We start from the raw sequence: 18937 nt of genomic DNA on the forward strand, positions 1-18937 counted from the left end.
GCCACCCATCATGCCCCCAATGTCCCCACCTCAATGTCCCATCTGTCCCCAAAGTCCCCCCCCAGCACCACCCCTCCTTCCCCCCAATCCCCCCAGCGCTGCCACCCATCAACGCCGCTCGTCCCCAGCGCGGTGCCACCCCCCACCCCCACCCCCACCCCGCCCCCCCGGCGCCCCCCACCCACTCACCCAGCGTTCCCACGTCGGTGCCGATGGCCTCCACCACGAAGTCGGCGGATCTCCCCACCACGCCGCCGTGCAGCCCGGGCCCCCAGGCCCGCACCTTCTGGGCGCCCGCCGCCGGACCCACCTCCACCTGCAGCGGGCTGTGGGGCACAGCGGGGCACCGGGGCACCCGTGGGACTCACTGGGGCCCCATGGCACCCGTGGGACTCACTGGGGCACCATGGCACCCGTGGGACTCACTGGGGCACCATGGCACCCGTGGGACTCAATGGGGCACCATGGCACCCGTGGGACTCACTGGGGCACCATGGCACCCGTGGCATGCTGTGGCACCCAGGGGACTCAAAGGGCAGCATGGCACCCATGGGATTCAAAGAGACACCATGGCACCCATGGGACTGAAAGGGACACCAAGGCACCCGTGGGACTCAAAGGGACACTATGGCACCCATGGGACTCACTGGGGCACCATGGCACCCAATGGGATGCTGTGACACCCGTGGGACTCAATGGGGCCCCATGGCACCCATGGGACTCAAAGGGACACCATGGCACCCATGGGATTCAAAGGGACACCATGGCACCCATGGGATTCAAAGGGACACCATGGCACCCATGGGACTCAAAGGGACACCATGGCACCTCCTACCCCCCACTCCCCCAAACGCCCCCCACAAATGCCCCCCCACCCCCTACGGCCCCCCCAAACTCCCCCCAAAGCCCCCACCTCCCACACCAAAGCCCCAACCCAAAGCCCCCCCAAACACCCCCCACCCCCATCCCCCACCGCCACCTCCTACCCCCCGCTCCCCCAGACGCCCCCCACAGATGCCCCCCCCCCCCAGAGCCCCACCCCCCGCCGCGAGGCCGCCGTACCTCCTGGGGATGCCGTACCCCCCCCACGTGATGCCGACGCTGTGCGGCCCCGGCGCCGTGGGGCGGTACTCGCACTCGTACACGCCGTCCCCGACCGGCCGCACCGACACCGGCAGCTCCGCGCCCTCTGCGTGCCGCAGCGCTCAGCATCACCGCACCCCATAACTGCCCCATAGCTGCCCCATGGCTGCCCCATGGCTGCCCCATAGCGACCCCATAACTGCCCCATAGCTGCCCCACGGCTGCCCCATAGCTGCCCCATAGCGACCCCATAACTGCCCCATAGCTGCCCCACGGCTGCCCCATAGCGACACCATAACTGCCCCATAGCTGCCCCACGGCTGCCCCATAGCTGCCCCATAACTGCCCCATAGCTGCCCCATAGCTGCCCCATAGCTACCCCATAACTGCCCCATAGCTGCCCCATAGCGACCCCATAGCTGCCCCATAGCTGCCCCATAGCTGCCCCATGGCTGCCCCATGGCTGCCCCATAGCTGCCCCATAGCGACCCCATAGCTGCCCCACAGCTGCCCCACAGCTGCCCCATAGCGACCCCATAGCTGCCCCATAGCTGCCCCATAACTGCTCCATAGCTGCCCCATAGCGACCCCATAGCTGCCCCACAGCTGCCCCATAGCGACCCATGGCGACCCCATAACAGCCCCATAGCGACCCCATAGCTGCCCTATGGGGCTGCCCCACAGCTGCCCCATAGCTGCCCCATAGCAACCCCATAGCTGCCTATAGCGACCCCATAGCTGCCCCATAGCAACCCATGGCAACACCATAGCTGCCCCACAGCTGCCCCACAGCTGCCCCACGGCTGCCCCATAGCGACCCCATAACTGCCCCATAGCTGCCCCATGGCTGCCCCATAGCGACCCTATAGCTGCCCCATAGCTGCCCCATAGCAGCCCCATAGCTGCCCCACAGCTGCCCCATAGCGACCCCATAGCTGCCCCACGGCTGCTCCATAGCAGCCCCATAGCTGCCCCACGGCTGCCCCATAGTGACCCATGGCGACCCCATAACAGCCCCACAGCTGCCCCACAGCTGCCCCATGGCTGCCCCATAGCGACCCAATAGTTGCCCCACGGATGCCCCAGAGCTGCCCCATACAGACCCCATAGCTGCCCCATAGCTGCACCATAGCGACCCCATAGCTGCCCCATAGCTGCCCCATAGCTGCCCCATAGCAACCCTATAGAGACCCCATAGCTGCCCCATAGCTGCCCCATAGCTGCCCCATAGCAACCCTATAGAGACCCCATAGCTGCCCCATAGCGACCCCATAGCTGCCCCATAGCAACCCCATAGAGACCCCATAGCTGCCCCATAGCGACCCCACGGCTGCCCCACTGCTGCCCCATAGCGACCCATGGCAACACCATAGCTGCCCCACAGCTGCCCCATAGCGACTCCATAGAGACCCCATAGCTACCCCACGGCTGCCCCATAGCTGCCCCATAGCGACCCCATAGCTGGCCCCATGGCTGCCCCATGGCTGCCCCATAGCGACCCCATAGCTGCCCCACGGCTGCCCCATAGCTGCCCCATAGCGACCCATAGAGACCCATAGAGACCCCATAGCTGCCCCACAGCTGCCCCACAGCTGCCCTATAGCGACCCCATAGCTGCCCCATAGCAACCCCACGGCTGCCCCATATCTGCCCCATAGCGACCCATAGCTGCCCCACGGCTGCCCCACAGCTGCCCCATAGCGACCCCATAGCTGCCCCATAGCCCCCCAAGGACATCCCAGAGTCCCCCAAGTGCACCCCCCACCCCAAAGCCCCCCACAGTGCCCCAAGTGCCCCCCAACCCCCGCCCCATAGCCACTCATAGCCCCCCACAGCCCCCCAAAGGCACCCCCTAGACCCCCAAGTGCCCCCCACCCCCGCCCCATAGCGCCCCATAGTCACTCATAGCCCCCCACAGCCCCCCAAGTGCCCCCCACTCCCCTGCCCCATAGCGACCCATAGCCACTCCTAGCCCCCCAAAGGCACCCCATAGCCCCCCAAGTGCCCCCACCCCCCGCCCCATAGCACCCCATAGCTCCCCATAGCCCACCAAGTGCCCCCACCCCCCGCCCCATAGCACCCCATAGCACCCCCTAGCGCCCCCGTAGCGCCCCATAGCACCCCATAGCGCCCCCTAGCGCCCCCTAGCGCCCTCTAGCACCCCATAGCGCCCCCTAGCGCCCCATAGCGCCCCATAGCGCCCCCTAGCACCCCATAGCACCCCATAGCGCCCCCTAGCGCCCCATAGCGCCCCATAGTACCCCATAGCGCCCCCTAGCACCCCATAGCACCCCATAGCACCCCCTAGCGTCCCCTAGCGCCCTCTAGCACCCCATAGCGCCCCACAGCGCCCCATAGCGCCCCCTAGTACCCCATAGCGCCCCCTAGCGCTCCCTAGCGCCCCATAGCACCCCCTAGCGTTCCTCTAGCGCCCCCTAGCGCCCCATAGCGCCCCATAGCGCCCCCTAGCACCCCATAGCGCCCCCTAGCGCCCCGTAGCACCCCATAGCGCTCCCTAGCGCCCTCTAGCACCCCATAGCGCCCCCTAGCGCCCCCTAGCGCCCTCTAGCACCCCATAGCGCCCCATAGTACCCCATAGCGCCCCCTAGCGCCCCCTAGCGCCCTATAGCACCCCATAGCGCCCTCTAGCGCCCCCTAGCGCCCTATAGCACCCCATAGTACCCCATAGCGCCCCATAGCACCCCATAGCGCTCCCTAGCACCCCATAGCGCCCCATAGCGCCCCATAGCGCCCCATAGCGCCCCCTAGCGCCCTCTAGCACCCCATAGCGCCCCCTAGCGCCCCATAGCATCCCATAGCGCCCCATAGAGCCCCCTAGCGCCCCATAGCGCCCTCTAGCACCCCATAGCGCCCCATAGCGCCCCCTCGCGGCCGGCAGCGCCCCGCACTCACGCGGTCCCCGCACGCTGACGCGCAGCTCCCCGCTGCCGGCCCCGTTGGTGTGCACGCGGAAGTCGGCCGTCTCGTGCACGCGCACCCCTTTGGGCTGCAGCCCGCGGCCCCACGCGCGGCACGCGGACGGGTTGCACGCTGCAATGGGGGGGGGGGGAGTCAGCGGGGGGGGATGGGGGGGTGGGGGGTGTGGGGATATGGGGGGTATGGGGGGCGTGGGGGATATGGGGGGGTATGGGGGGTATGGTGGAATATGGGGGATATGGGGGGATATGGGGGATATGGGGGATATGGGGGGTATTGGGGGTAGGGAGCTATGGGGCTATGGGGATATGTTGGGTATGGGGGGGTATGGGGGGGTATGGGGGGGTATGGCCATACGGGGGGTATGGGGGGTATGGGGGTATGGGGGTATGAGATATGGGGATATGGGGGGTATGGGGATATGGGCGGATGGGGGCGATGGGGGTCATGGTGGTATGGGGGATATGGGGGGTATGGGGATATGGGGGGATGGGGGATATGGGGGGTATTGGGGTTATGGGGGTTATGGGGGACATGGGGGTCATGGGGGTATGGGAATATGGGGGTTATGGGGGATATGGGGGATATGGTGTATATGGGGGATATAGGGGGGGATGGGAAGTATGGGGGGGATGGGGGGGATGGGGATATGGGGGGTAATGGGGGGCATGGGGGACATGGGGGGCAATGGGGTCATGGGGGATGTGGGGCACAGGGGCATGGAGGGCAATGGGGGATATGGGGGATATGGGGGACATGGCGGGTATGGGGTATATGAGGTATATGGGGGATATAGGGGAGTATGGGAGGTATGGGGGGCTGGGGGGGGTATGGGGGTGTGGGTATACAGGGGATACGGGGGGTATGGGGGACATGGGGGGTATTTGGGATATGGGGGGTATGGGGATATGGGAGGTATGGGGGACATGGGAGGCAATGGGGGGCATGGGGGATATGGGGGGCATGGGGCGCAATGGGGGATATGGGGGGCAACAGGGGACATGGGGGACATGGGGATATGGGAGGCAATGGGGGATTTGGGGGGGAATGAGGGATATGGGGGGGCAATGGGTGACACGGGGGGCAATGGGGGACATCGGGGGCAATAGGGGACATGGGGGGCATGGGGATATGGGAGGCAATGAGGGATATGGGGGGGAATGGGGGATATGGGGGGCAATGGGGACATGGGGGGGACATGGAGGGCATGGGGGCTATGGGGATATGGGGGGCAATGGAGGGCAATGTGGGATGTGGGGGGCATATGAGGATGCGTGGGGACACTTGGGGACGCTTGGGGACACACGGGCAGGGGGGCTGTGGGGTCACCTTCGGCCACGTTGACGCCGAAGGGGCTGTTGGGGATGTGGGCGCCGGCGAAGGTGACGGCGACGCGGTGCAGGCCGGGCACGGTGGGCCGGTAGGAGCAGCGGAAGGTGCTGTCACCGCGGGACTCCAGCGTCACCTCCACCGTGTCACGGCGGCCGTTGGGGTCCTCCAGAACCACCCCCACGTCACCCGAACCGGCGCCTGTAGGGGGACGACGGCGTCACCGACAGCAGCACCGACAGCAGCACCGACAGCAGCACCGACACTGTCATCAGCAGGGGCGCCAACGGCAGCACCGTCAGCGCCACCAACAGCCTCACCAACAGAGGCACCAACAGCCTCACCAACAGCCTCACCAAGAGGGGTACCAACAGCATCATCAGCAGAGGCACCATCAGGGACACCAACAGCCTCACCAACAGCTGCACCAACAGCCTCACCAACAGCCTCACCAAGAGGGGTACCAACAGCAGCACCATCAGTGCCACCAACAGCCACACAAACAGAGGCACCAACAGCCTCACCAACAGCTGCACCAACAGCATCATCAGCAGAGGCACCATCAGGGACACCAACAGCCTCACCAACAGCTGCACCAACAGCTGCACCAACAGCTTCACCAACAGCCTCACCAACAGCTGCACCAACAGCTGCACCATCAGGGGCACCAACAGCCTCACCAGCAGAAGCATCAAGGGCACCATCAGGGGCACCAACAACCTCACCAACAGGGGCACCAACAGCCTCACATCATCAGCAGAGGCACCAACAGGGGCACCAACAGCTGCACCAACAGGGGCACCAACAGCCTCACCAACAGTGCCATCAACAGTGCCACCAACACATCAGCAGCAGAGGCACCAACAGCCTCACCAACAGCTGCACCAACAGCTGCACCAACAGTGTCACCAACAGTGTCACCAACACATCAGCAGCAGAGGCACCAACAGAGGCACCAACAGTCTCACCAACAGCTTCACCAACCAGTGTCACCAACAGGGGCAGCACCAGGTCACAGCCACGGTGACACAGCATTGGGTTTGGATTTGGTGACACCACCAGGACATGGCCACGGTGACACCGCGCTGGGATGTGACCTTGGGAACGTCACCCAGTGCCACCCAGTGCCACCACGGCCGTGGCACCACGAGGACTTGATCCCACTGCCACCCAGTGCCACCTCCCGGTGCCAGCACAACGAGCCTGCCTGGTGTCACCAAGTGTCACCCAGTGCCATCACCCAGTGCCACCACCCACTGCCAGCATGATGACAATGTCCTGCTGCCACCCAGTGTCACCCAGTTTCACTCAGTGCCACCACCCAGTGGCATCCAGTGCCATCATGAGGACACAATCTCAGTGTCACCCAGTGGCACCACCCAGTGGCACCACCCAGTGCCAGCATGAGGACGAGGCCAGGTGTCACCCAGTGCCACCCAGTGCCAGCATGAGGACATGGCCAGGTGCCACCCAGTGCCACCCAGTGCCACCACCCAGTGCCAGCATGAGGACGTGGCCAAGTGTCACCCAGTGCCACCCAGTGCCAGCATGAGGACATCGCTAGGTGCCACCCAGTGCCACCCAGTGCCACCCAGTGCCAGCATGAGGACGTGGCCAGGTGCCACCCAGTGCCACCCAGTGCCACCCAGTGCCACCCAGTGCCAGCATGAGGACGTGGCCAGGTGCCACCCAGTGCCACCCAGTGCCACCCAGTGCCAGCATGAGGACGTGGCCAGGTGCCACCCAGTGCCACCCAGTGCCACCCAGTGCCAGCATGAGGACGTGGCCAGGTGCCACCCAGTGCCACCCAGTGCCAGCATGAGGATGTGGCCAAGTGCCACCCAGTGCCACCCAGTGCCACCCAGTGCCAGCATGAGGATATGGCCAAGTGCCACCCAGTGTCACCCAGTGCCAGCATGAGGATGTGGCCAGGTGCCACCCAGTGCCACCCAGTGCCACCACCCAGTGCCAGCATGAGGACATGGCCAGGTGTCACCCAGTGTCACCCAGTGCCACCCAGTGCCAGCATGAGAATATGGCCAAGTGTCACCAAGTGCCACCCAGTGCCAGCATGAGGACGTGGCCAAGTGCCACCCAGTGCCAGCTGGGGCATGAGGACATGGCCAAGTGTCACCCAGGTGCCACCCATTGCCAGCATGAGGACATGGCCAAGTGTCACCCAGTGCCAGCATGAGGACGTGGCCAGGTGCCACCCAGTGCCACCCAGTGCCAGCAAGAGGACGTGGCCAGGTGCCACCCAGTGCCACCCAGGTGCCACCCAGTGCCAGCAAGAGGACGTGGCCAGGTGCCACCCAGTGCCACCCAGTGCCACCCAGTGCCACCCAGTGCCAGCAAGAGGACGTGGCCAAGTGCCACCCAGTGCCACCCAGTGCCACCGAGTGCCAGCAAGAGGACGTGGCCAAGTGCCACCCCATGTCACCCAGTGCCACCGAGTGCCACCACCCAGTGCCAGCATGAGGACATCACCAAGTGTCACCCAGTGCCACCCAGTGCCAGCATGAGGATGTGGCCAGGTGCCACCCAGTGCCACCCAGTGCCAGCATGAGGATGTGGCCAAGTGTCACCCAGTGTCACCCAGTGCCACCCAGTGCCAGCATGAGGGTATGGCCAAGTGTCACCCAGTGCCACCCAGTGTCACCCAGTGCCAGCATGAGGATGTGGCCAGGTGCCACCCAGTGCCACCACCCAGTGCCAGCATGAGGACGTCACCAATTGTCACCCAGCGCCACCCATTGCCACGCAGCGGCCCGGCCCCGCGCCCACCTGCAGTGTAGATGTCGAAGTAGGTGGCCTTGTTGGCCACGTTGCCGCTGGGCTCGATGCCGGGGCCGCGTGCCGACACTTTGCTGGCGTCGCCGTGCGCCATCGCCACGTTCACCCCAAAGGGGCTCCCGGAGATGTTCTGCCCCCCAAACAGCACCGTCACCTGCGGGCACAACCGCCGTCACGGCTGGGAAAAGCCTGGGGACGGCACGGGGACACGGCACAGGGACAGCATGGGGACAGAATGGGGACAGCATGGGGACACAGCATGGCAACACAGCATGGGAACACAGCATGGGGACAGCATGGGGACACAGCTTGGGGACAGCTTGGGGACAGCATGGGGACACGGCACGGGGACACGGCATGGGGACACGGCATGGGGATGGCATGGGGACACAGCATGGGGATGGCATGGGGACAGCATGGGGATGGCATGGGGACACGGCACGGGGACACGGCACGGGGACATGGCATGGGGACAGCACAGGGACACGGCATGGGGATGGCATGGGGACACGGCATGGGGCACAGCATGGGGGGACAGCATGGGGACAACTTGGGGACAGCATGGCAACACAGCACAGGGACAGCATGGGGACACGGCATGGGGATGGCATGGGGACAGAATGGGGACAGCATGGCAACACGGCATGGGGACACGGCATGGGGACACGGCATGGGGACAGCATGGGGACACAGCATGGGGACAGCATGGGAACATGGCATGGGGACAGCCTGGGGACAGCATGGGGACACAGCTTGGGGACATGGCATGGGGACAGCATGGGGACAGCTTGGGGACAGAATGGGGACACAGCATGGGGACAGAATGGGGACACAGGTTGGGGAAAGCTTAGGGACAGCATGGGGACACGGCATGGGGACATGGCATGGGGATGGCATGGGGACAGCATGGGGACAGCTTGGGGACAGCATGGCAACACAGCACAGGGACAGCATGGGGACAGAATGGGGACACAGCATGGCAACACAGCATGGGGACACGGCATGGGGATGGCATGGGGACAGCTTGGGGACACAGCATGGGGACAGCTTGGGGACACAGCACGGGGACAGCATGGGGACACGGCATGGGGACACAGCATGGGGATGACATGGGGACAGCATGGGGACGGCATGGGGACAGAGCATGGGGACAGAATGGGGACACAGCACAGGGACAGCATGGGGACAGAATGGGGATACAGAATGGGGACAGCTTGGGGACAGCTTGGGGACAGAATGGGACACAGCATGGGGATAGAATGGGAACACTGCACAGGGACAGCTTGGGGACAGAACAGGGACAGAATGGGGACACCTCGAGGGCACAGTGACACACATAGGTAGACCCCAGTGATACAATGATGGACGTGGGGGCACCGCAGTGACACAGTGACACACATGGGGACAGCTCAGGGACACAGTGACACGTGTAGGAACACCTCAGTGACACATGTGGGGACAGCACAGTGACACAGTGACGTGTGGGGACAGCACAGTGACACAATGACACACATGGGGACAGAACTGTGACACAGTGACACACGTAGGGACAGCGCAGTGACACGGTGGCACACGCGGGCCGTGTTGGTGTCACCCACCTTGTGCAGCCCCGCCACTTTGGGGACATAGGTGACAGAGAAGCTCTTCTTCTCGTCGTTGTTGGCCACCACCTGGGCCTGCAGTGACAGCAGGGAGAGAGAAGAGAATCACAGGGAAGCACTGGGACCAACGGGGTGCACTGAGACTCAATACGACCCTAAAGGACCCAACAGGACCCAACGGAACCCAACGGGACGCACTGAGACTCAATACGACCCTAAAGGACCCAACGGAACCCAACGGAACCCAACGGGATGCACTGAGACTCAATACGACCCTAAAGGACCCAACAGGACCCAACGGGACGCACTGAGACTCAATATGGCCCAAAAGGACCCAATGGGACCCAACAGGACCCAACGGGATGCACTGAGACTCAATACGACCCTAAAGGACCCAACAGGACCCATCGGGACGCACTGAGACTCAATATGGCCCAAAAGGACCCAATGGGACCCAACGGGACGCATTGAGACTCAATATGACCCAAAAGGACCCAACAGGACCCAACGGGACGCACTGAGACTCAATACGACCGAAAAGGACCCAACGGGACCCATCTGGACCCAAAAGGATGCACCGAGACTCAATATGACCCAAAAAGACCCAACGGGACGCACTGAGACTGAATATGACCCAAAAGGACCCAATGAGACCTAACGGGACTCACCGAGACTCAATATGACCCAAAAGGACCGAATGGGACCCAACGGGATGCACTGAGACTCAATACGACACAAAAGGACCCAACAGGACCCAACAGGACCCAACTGGACGCACTGAGACTCAATACAACCCAAAAGGACCCAACAGGACCCAACAGGACCCAACTGGATGCACTGAGACTCAATACGACCCAAAAGGACCCAACGGGACCCAACGGGACGCACTGAGACTCAATATGACCCAATGGGACCCAACAGGACCCAACGGGATGCACTGAGACTCAATATGACCCAAAAGGACCCAATGGGACCTAACGGGACTCACTGAGACTCAATATGTCCCAAAAGGACCGAACGGGACCCAACGGGATGCACTGAGACTCAATACAACACAAAAGGACCCAACAGGACCCAACAGGACCCAACAGGACACACCGAGACTCAATACGACCCAAAAAGACCCATTGGGACCCAACGGGACGCATTGAGACTCAATACAACAAACAAGGGACCAATGGGACCCAACGGGATGCACTGGGACTCCATACGACCCAAAAGGACCAAATGGGACCCAATGGGGCACACTGAGACTCAATACGACCCACAAGGAACCAATGGGGCCCAACAGGACCCAACTGGACGCACTCAGAGTCAGTATGACCCAAAAGGACTCAATGGGACATGACTGGATGCACCAAGACTCAATACAACCCAAAAGGAATCAAGGGACCCAACGGGACACACCGAGACTCAATATGACCCAAAAGGACCCAATGGGACCCAACGGAATGCACCAAGACTCAATACAACCCAAAAGGACCCAATGGGACCCAATGGGACCCAACAGGACACACCGAGACTCAATACGACCCAAAAGGACCCAACGGGACGCATTGAGACTCAATACGACCTAAAAGGACCCAACAGGACCCAACTGGATGCACTGAGACTCAATACGACCCAAAAGGACCCAACGGGACCCAATGGGACCCAACAGGACACACCGAGACTCAATACGACCCAAAAGGACCCAACGGGACCCAACGGGACGCATTGAGACTCAATACGACCCAAAAGGACGCAATGGGACCCAACAGGACCCAACTGGACACACCGAGACTCAATACGACCCAAAAGGACCCAACGGGACCCAATGGGACACACTGAGACTCAATACGACCCACAAGGACCCAATGGGACCCAACAGGACGCACTGAGACTCAATGTGACCAAAAGGACCCAACGGGACCCAACAGGACGCACTGAGACTCAATGTGACCCAAAAGGACCCAACAGGACCCAACGGGATGAACTGAGACTCAATATGACCCAAAAGGACCCAATGGGACGCGCAGTGACCCAACCAGACCCAACAGGACCCACAGCGACCCAACAGGAGCCAACAGGACCTGCAGTGACCCAACAGGACCCAGGAGGACCCACAGTGACCCAACAGGACCCAAGAGGACCTGCAGTGACCCAACAGGACCCAGAAGGACCCACAGTGACCCAACAGGACCCAAGAGGACCTGCAGTGACCCAACAGGACCCAAAAGGACCCACAGTGACCCAACAGGACCCAACAGGACCCACAGTGACCCAACAGGACCCAGGAGGACCCACAGTGACCCAACAGGACCCAGGAGGACCTGCAGCGACCCAACAGGACCCAGGAGGATCCACAGTGACCCAACAGGACCCAACAGGACCCGCAGTGACCCAACAGGACCCAAAAGGACCCACAGTGACCCAACAGGACCCAAGAGGACCCGCAGTGACCCAACAGGACCCAGAAGGACTCACAGTGACCCAACAGGACCCAAGAGGACCTGCAGCGACCCAACAGGACCCAACAGGACCCACAGTGACCCGAACAATACCCAAGAGGACCCACTGTGACCCGACAGGACCCAAGAGGACCTGAAGTGACCCAACAGGACCCAAGAGAACCACAGTGACCCAACAGGACCCAGGAGGACCCACAGTGACCCAACAGGACCCAAGAGGACCCGCAGTGACTCAACAGGACCGAAGAGGACCTGCAGTGACCCAACAGGACCCAAGAGGACCCACAGTGACCCAACAGGACCCAGGAGGACCTGAAGTGACCCAACAGGACCCAAGAGGACCCACAGTGACCCAACAGGACCCAGCAGGACCCGCAGTGACCCAACAGGACCCAGGAGGACCCACAGTGACCCAACAGGACCCAACAGGACCCACAGTGACCCAACAGGACCCAAAAGGACCCGCAGTGACCCAACAGGACCCAACAGGACCCGCAGTGACCCAACAGGACCCAGGAGGACCCGCAGTGACCCGACAGGACCGAAGAGGACCCACAATGACCCAACAGGACCCAGGAGGACCCGCAGTGACCCGACAGGACCCGCAGGACCCTGTGTGCCCCATACCTCCTCGGTGTGGCCCTCGGGGTCCTGGATGTACACCAGCACCTCCCCGCTGCCGGCGTCCAGCGTCTCCACCGTGAAGTGCGCCGGCTGCAGCACCGTGTTGCCCTGCGGCTCCAGCCCTGCACACAGCGCCGGCACAGCCGTCACACACCCTGCTATCGCCCTGCCAGGACCTGCCTGAACACGGCCCTGCTATCGCCCTGCCAGGACCTGCCTGAGCATGGCCCTGCTATTGCCCTGCCAGGACCTGCCTGAGCATGGCCCTGCTATCGCCCTGCCAGGACCTGCCTGAACACGGCCCTGCTATCGCCCTGCCGGGACCTGCCTGAACACGGCCCTGCTATCGCCCTGCCAGGACCTGCCATGTCTCCACTGAACAGGGCTCTGCTACCACCCTGCCAGGACCTGCCATGTCTCCACTGAACACGGCTCTGCTACCACCCTGCCAGGACCTGCCTGAACACGGCCCTGCTATCGCCCTGCCGGGACCTGCCTGAGCATGGCCCTGCTATCGCCCTGCCGGGACCTGCCTGAGCATAGCCCTGCTATCGCCCTGCCAGGACCTCCCTGAACACGGCTCTGCTGTCACCCTGCCAGGACCTGCCTGAACATGGCCCTGCTATCGCCCTGCCAGGACCTGCCATGTCTCCACTGAACATGGCTCTGCTACCACCCTGCCAGGACCTGCCGTGTCACCAGCTGACACTTCCCTATTGTCCCCAGTGTCCCCAGTTCACGTCCCCCCATTCCCCCCATCCCCAATGTCCCCCAATGCCCCCAATGCTCCCCACGCCCCCTGCCCCCCATCCCCCCTCCATCCCCCCACCCCCCCGATGCCCCCCATCATCTCCCCATCATTCCCCCGCCCCCCATCCCCCCGCACCCCCAACCCCCATCTCCCCTCCCCCCATTCCCCCCCTGCCCCCCATTCCCCCTGCATCCCCCCATGCCCCCCACCTCCCCTCCAACTCCCCACGCCCCCCATCCCCCCTACACCCCCACACTCCCCCCGCCCCCCACCCCCATCCCCCCCATCCCCTCTCCATCCCCCAATGCCCCCCGCCCCCATTCCATTCCCCATCCCCCCTCCATCCCCCTGCCCCCCACGCCCCCACCCCTCACCCCCCATCATCTCCCCATCATTGCCCCCCCCATCCCCCCATCCCTCATCCCCCCTCCATCCCCCCTAGATCTCACCACCCCCCTCCATCCCCCCATGTCTCCCCTTCCCCAATCCCCCCTCCATCCCCCCATGCTCCCCCACCCCCCATCTCCCTTCCATCTCCCCCCCCCCTCCGTTCTCCCAACACCCCCCACCCCCCCTACACCCCGCACGCCCCCCACACCCCCTATCCCCCCTCCATCCCCCCATCTCCCCTCCATCTCCCCACCCCCCCTCCGTTCTCCCCACGCCCCCCACCCCCCCATACGCCCCCCACCCCCCATCCCTCATCCCCCCTCCATCCCCCCTCCATCCCCCCACCCCCCACCATCCCCCCACACTCCCTCCACCCCCCACCCCTCCATCCCCCCCATCCCCCCTTCCCCCTCCATCCCCCCACACTCCCCCTGCCACCCATCCCCCCTCCATCTCCCCACCCCCCCTATACCCCCAACACCCCCTACCCCCCACCCCCCTACCATCCCCCAATGCCCCCCCCAGCCTGCCTCCATCCCCCATGCTCCCCATGCTCCCCATCCCCCCTCCATCTCTCCACCCCCCCTATATCCCCCCATGTCCCCCATCTCCCCTCCATCTCCCCACCCCCCCTACGTTCTCCCCACGCCCCCCACCCCCCCATATCCCCTCCAGCCTTCATCCCCCCTCCATCCCCCCACGCACCCCCTGCCCCCCATCCGCCCTCCATCTCCCCATTCCCCCTGCATCCCCATGCCCCCACCCCCCCATACCCCCCACACCCCCTACCCCCCATCCCCTTATGTTCTCCCCATCCCCCCTCCACCCCCCCACGCTCCCCATGCCCCCCACCCCTCCCATCCCCCTCCACCTCCCCACCCCCCATGCCCCCCACACCCCCTACCCCCCATCCCCCCTCCATCTCCCCATCCCCCTTCCATCTCCCCATCCCCCCTCCATTCCCCCATGCCCCCCACCCCTCCATCCCCCCTCCACCTCCCCACCCCCCCTATGTTCTCCCCCCGCCCCCCACCCCCTACAGCCCCCACCCCTCCACCCCTCATTCCCCCTCCATCCCCACACGCTCCCCCCACCCCCCACCCCTCCATGCCCCCCATCCCCTCTCCATCCCCCCATGCCTCCCCCACCCCCCACCCCTCCATCCCCCCTCCACTTCTCCACCCCCCCTCCGTTCTCCCCCCTCCCCCCACGACCCCTACACCCCCTACCCCCCATCCCCCCTCCATCTCCCCATCCCCCCTCCATCCCCCCTCCATCCCCCCATGCCCCCCACCCCTCCATCCCCCAATGCCACCCCCAGTCCCCCTCCGTCCCCCCACGCTCCCCCTGCCCCCCATCCCCCCTCCACCTCCCCACCCCCCTACGTTCTCCCCACGACCCCCACCCCCCCTATACCCCCTCCAGCCCTCATCCCCCATCCATCCCCTCACACCCCCTGCCCCCCATCCCCCCTCCATCTCCCCATCCCCCTCCACCCCCCCCGGCCCCCCGCCCCCCCCCGCCCCCGCCCCGTACCCGGCCCGTAGGCGCGCACACACTCGGGCCGCAGCGCCCGCGGCCGCAGCGGGGCGCCGGGCTTCAGCTTGGCCTTGGGGAACTGCGAGAGGTACGTCATCACCGAGTGCTCGTCCACGTTGGGGTCCGCGATCTCCTCGGGGGCGATCACCTGCCGCGGCACCGCGTCAGCGCCGGCGGACGGCGGACGGACGCACGGACGGAGCCCAGGCACGGACGGACCCCAGACGGACACGCAGATGGACCCCAGACGGACACACGGACGGAGCCCAGGCACGGACGGACCCCATACGTGGACACATGGATGGACCACAGACGGACAGACACACGGACGGACCCCAGACAGACACGCAGATGGATCCCAGGCAGACATGCAGAGGGACACCAGACAGACACGCGGACGGATCCCAGACAGACACGCGGACGGACCCCAGGCACGGACAGACCCCATACATGGACACATGGATGGACCACAGACGGACAGACACGCGGACAGACCCCAGACAGACACGCAGATGGACAGCAGACACGTGGACGGACACCAGACAGACAGACACACGGACAGACCCCAGACAGACATGCAGTCGGACACCAGACAGACACACAGACGGACCCCAGACAGACATGCAGTCGGACACCAGACAGACACGCAGACGGATCCCAGACAGAGACACGGACGAACCCCAGATAGACACACGGACGGACCCCAGGCACGGACAGACCCCATACATGGACACATGGATGGACCACAGACGGACAGACACGCGGACAGACCCCAGACAGACACGCAGATGGACAGCAGACACATGGACGGACGCCAGACAGACAGACACACGGACAGACCCCAGACAGACATGCAGTCGGACACCAGACAGACACGCGGACAGACTGCAGACAGACATGCGGACAGACCCCAGACAGACACGTGGACGGACGCCAGACAGACACACAGATGGACCCCAGACAGACATGCAGTTGGACACCAGACAGACACGCGGACAGACCCCAGACAGACACGCGGACAGACCCCAGACAGACATGCGGACAGACCCTAGACAGACACACGGACGGATCCCAGACAGACACGGGGACAGACCCGATATATGGACACATGGATGGACCCCAGACGGACACGCAGACGGACCCCAGACAGACATGCAGACGGACGCCAGACAGACACGCGGACAGACCCCAGACAAACACATGGACAGATCCCAGACAGACACACAGAAGGACCCCAGACAGACATACGGACAGACCCCAGACACGGACAGACCCCATACATGGATACATGGATGGACTGCAGACAGACATGCAGACGGACACCAGACAGACACGTGGACAGATCCCATACAGACACACGGACGGACCCCAGACAGACACGAAGACGGACTCCAGACAGACATGAAGATGGACCCCAGACAGACACACGGACAGATCCCGTACAGACACGTGGATGGACCCCAGACAGACAGGTGTATGGACACCAGACAGACACACAGACGGACCCCAGAGACAGACAGATCCCATACATGGACACATGGACAGATCCCATACAGACATGCAGACAGTCTCCAGACAGACACATGGATGGACCCCAGACAGACACGCGGACGGATCCCAGACAGGTGGACGGACCCCAGACAGACACACAGACGGACCCCAGAAACAGACAGATCCCATACACGGACACATGGATGGACCCCAGACAGACACGCGGACGGATCCCATACAGACACACGGATGGACCCCAGACCAACATGCGGATGGACCCCAGACAGACACACAGATGGACCCCATACATGGACAGACGGACAGATTCCATACAGACATGCAGATGGATCCCATACACGGACAGACCCCATACACGGACACACAGACAGATTCCCATACCCCTACCCCATACCCCACCCCATAACCCCACCCCATAACTCCACCCCATAGCCCAACCCCATAACCCCACCCCATAACCCCACCCTATAACTCCACCCCATAACCCCACTCCATAGCCCCACCCCACATCCCACCCCATAACCCCACCCCATAGCCCGACCCCATAACCCCACCCCATACCCCACCCTATACCCCAACCCCATAGCCCCACCCCACATCCCACCCCATAACCCCACCCCACACCCCACACCCACCTGTGGGACCCCCAGCCAGTCGTCAGCCTGCTGCATCGCCTCGCGCGCGTTCTGCACCGGCTGCGCCGGGTCCCAGCTCTGCCAGTCCGGGCACAGCCCTATAGGGAAACCCCACAGCGCCCCATTGAGACCCACAGCGCCCCACTGAGACCCATAGCGCCCCATTGAGACCCATAGGTCCCAGCTCTGCCAGTCCGGGCACAGCCCTATAGGGAAACCCCACAGCGCCCATAGCGCCCCATTGAGACCCACAGCGCCCCACTGAGACCCATAGCGCCCCATTGAGACCCATAGGTCCCAGCTCTGCCAGTCCGGGCACAGCCCTATAGGGAAACCCCACAGCGCCCCATTGAGACCCACAGCGCCCCACTGAGACCCATAGGTCCCAGCTCTGCCAGTCCGGGCACAGCCCTATAGGGAAACCCCACAGCGCCCCATTGAGACCCACAGCGCCCCATTGAGACCCATAGGTCCCAGCTCTGCCAGTCCGGGCACAGCCCTATAGGGAAACCCCACAGCGCCCCATAGCGCCCCATTGAGACCCATAGGTCCCAGCTCTGCCAGTCCGGGCACAGCCCTATAGGGAAACCCCACAACGCCCCATTGAGACCCCATACCAGGCGCGCAGTTGTCCACCAGCGCCCCCATAAGGACCCCATAGGACCCCATAGGACCCCATAAGGACCCTATAAGGACCCCACAGGACCCCATAGGACCCCATAAGGACCCCATAGGAACCCATAGGACCACGTACCCGGCGCACAGTTGTCCACCAGCGCCCCCATAAGGACCCCATAGGCCCCCATAGGCCCCCACAGGACCCCACAGCACCCCATAGAACCCCACAAGGACCCCACGAGGACCCCATAAGGACCCTATAAGGACCCCATAGGACCCCTCCAGACCCCGTACCCGGCGCGCAGTTGTCCACCAGCGCTCCCATAAGGACCCCATAGGACCCCATAAGCCCCCACAGGACCCCACAGGACCCCATAGGACCCTATAAGCCCCCATAGGACCCCATAAGGACCCCACAGGACCCCACAGGACCCCATAGAACCCCAAAGGACCCCATAGGACCCCATAGGATCCATACCCCAATCCCCCCCTCACCCCATAAGGACCCCACAGGACCTCATAGGACCCCACAAGGACCCCACAGGACCCCATAAGCCCCCACAGGACCCCATAGGACCCCATAGGACCCCACAGGACCCCCACAGGATCCCATAGGCCCCCATACCCGGCGCACAGTTGTCCACCAGCGCCCCCATAAGGACCCCATAGGACCCCACA

At 63.9% G+C, this 18937-nt stretch overlaps 1 protein-coding gene across 1 annotated transcript in view; it reads right to left on the reverse strand.

The window, feature by feature from the left end:
• FLNC (filamin C) overlaps nucleotides 1–18937 on the reverse strand; it is a 111475-nt gene that overhangs the window by 81784 nt on the left and 10754 nt on the right. Inside the window, exons 4-12 of the mRNA XM_090125896.1 lie at nucleotides 17642–17739; nucleotides 15495–15645; nucleotides 12821–12939; nucleotides 9741–9818; nucleotides 8134–8296; nucleotides 5350–5550; nucleotides 3997–4134; nucleotides 1063–1189; nucleotides 190–326 (exon numbers count right to left, since the gene is read on the reverse strand). Coding sequence (XP_089982022.1) covers nucleotides 190–326; nucleotides 1063–1189; nucleotides 3997–4134; nucleotides 5350–5550; nucleotides 8134–8296; nucleotides 9741–9818; nucleotides 12821–12939; nucleotides 15495–15645; nucleotides 17642–17739 — 1212 coding nt within the window. The remainder of the gene's footprint in view (nucleotides 1–189; nucleotides 327–1062; nucleotides 1190–3996; nucleotides 4135–5349; nucleotides 5551–8133; nucleotides 8297–9740; nucleotides 9819–12820; nucleotides 12940–15494; nucleotides 15646–17641; nucleotides 17740–18937) is intronic.

The sequence above is a fragment of the Phasianus colchicus genome, chromosome 1, assembly GCF_987193195.1.
Source record: "Phasianus colchicus chromosome 1, bPhaCol1.hap1.1, whole genome shotgun sequence".
In the NCBI taxonomy this organism is placed as follows: domain Eukaryota; kingdom Metazoa; phylum Chordata; class Aves; order Galliformes; family Phasianidae; genus Phasianus; species Phasianus colchicus.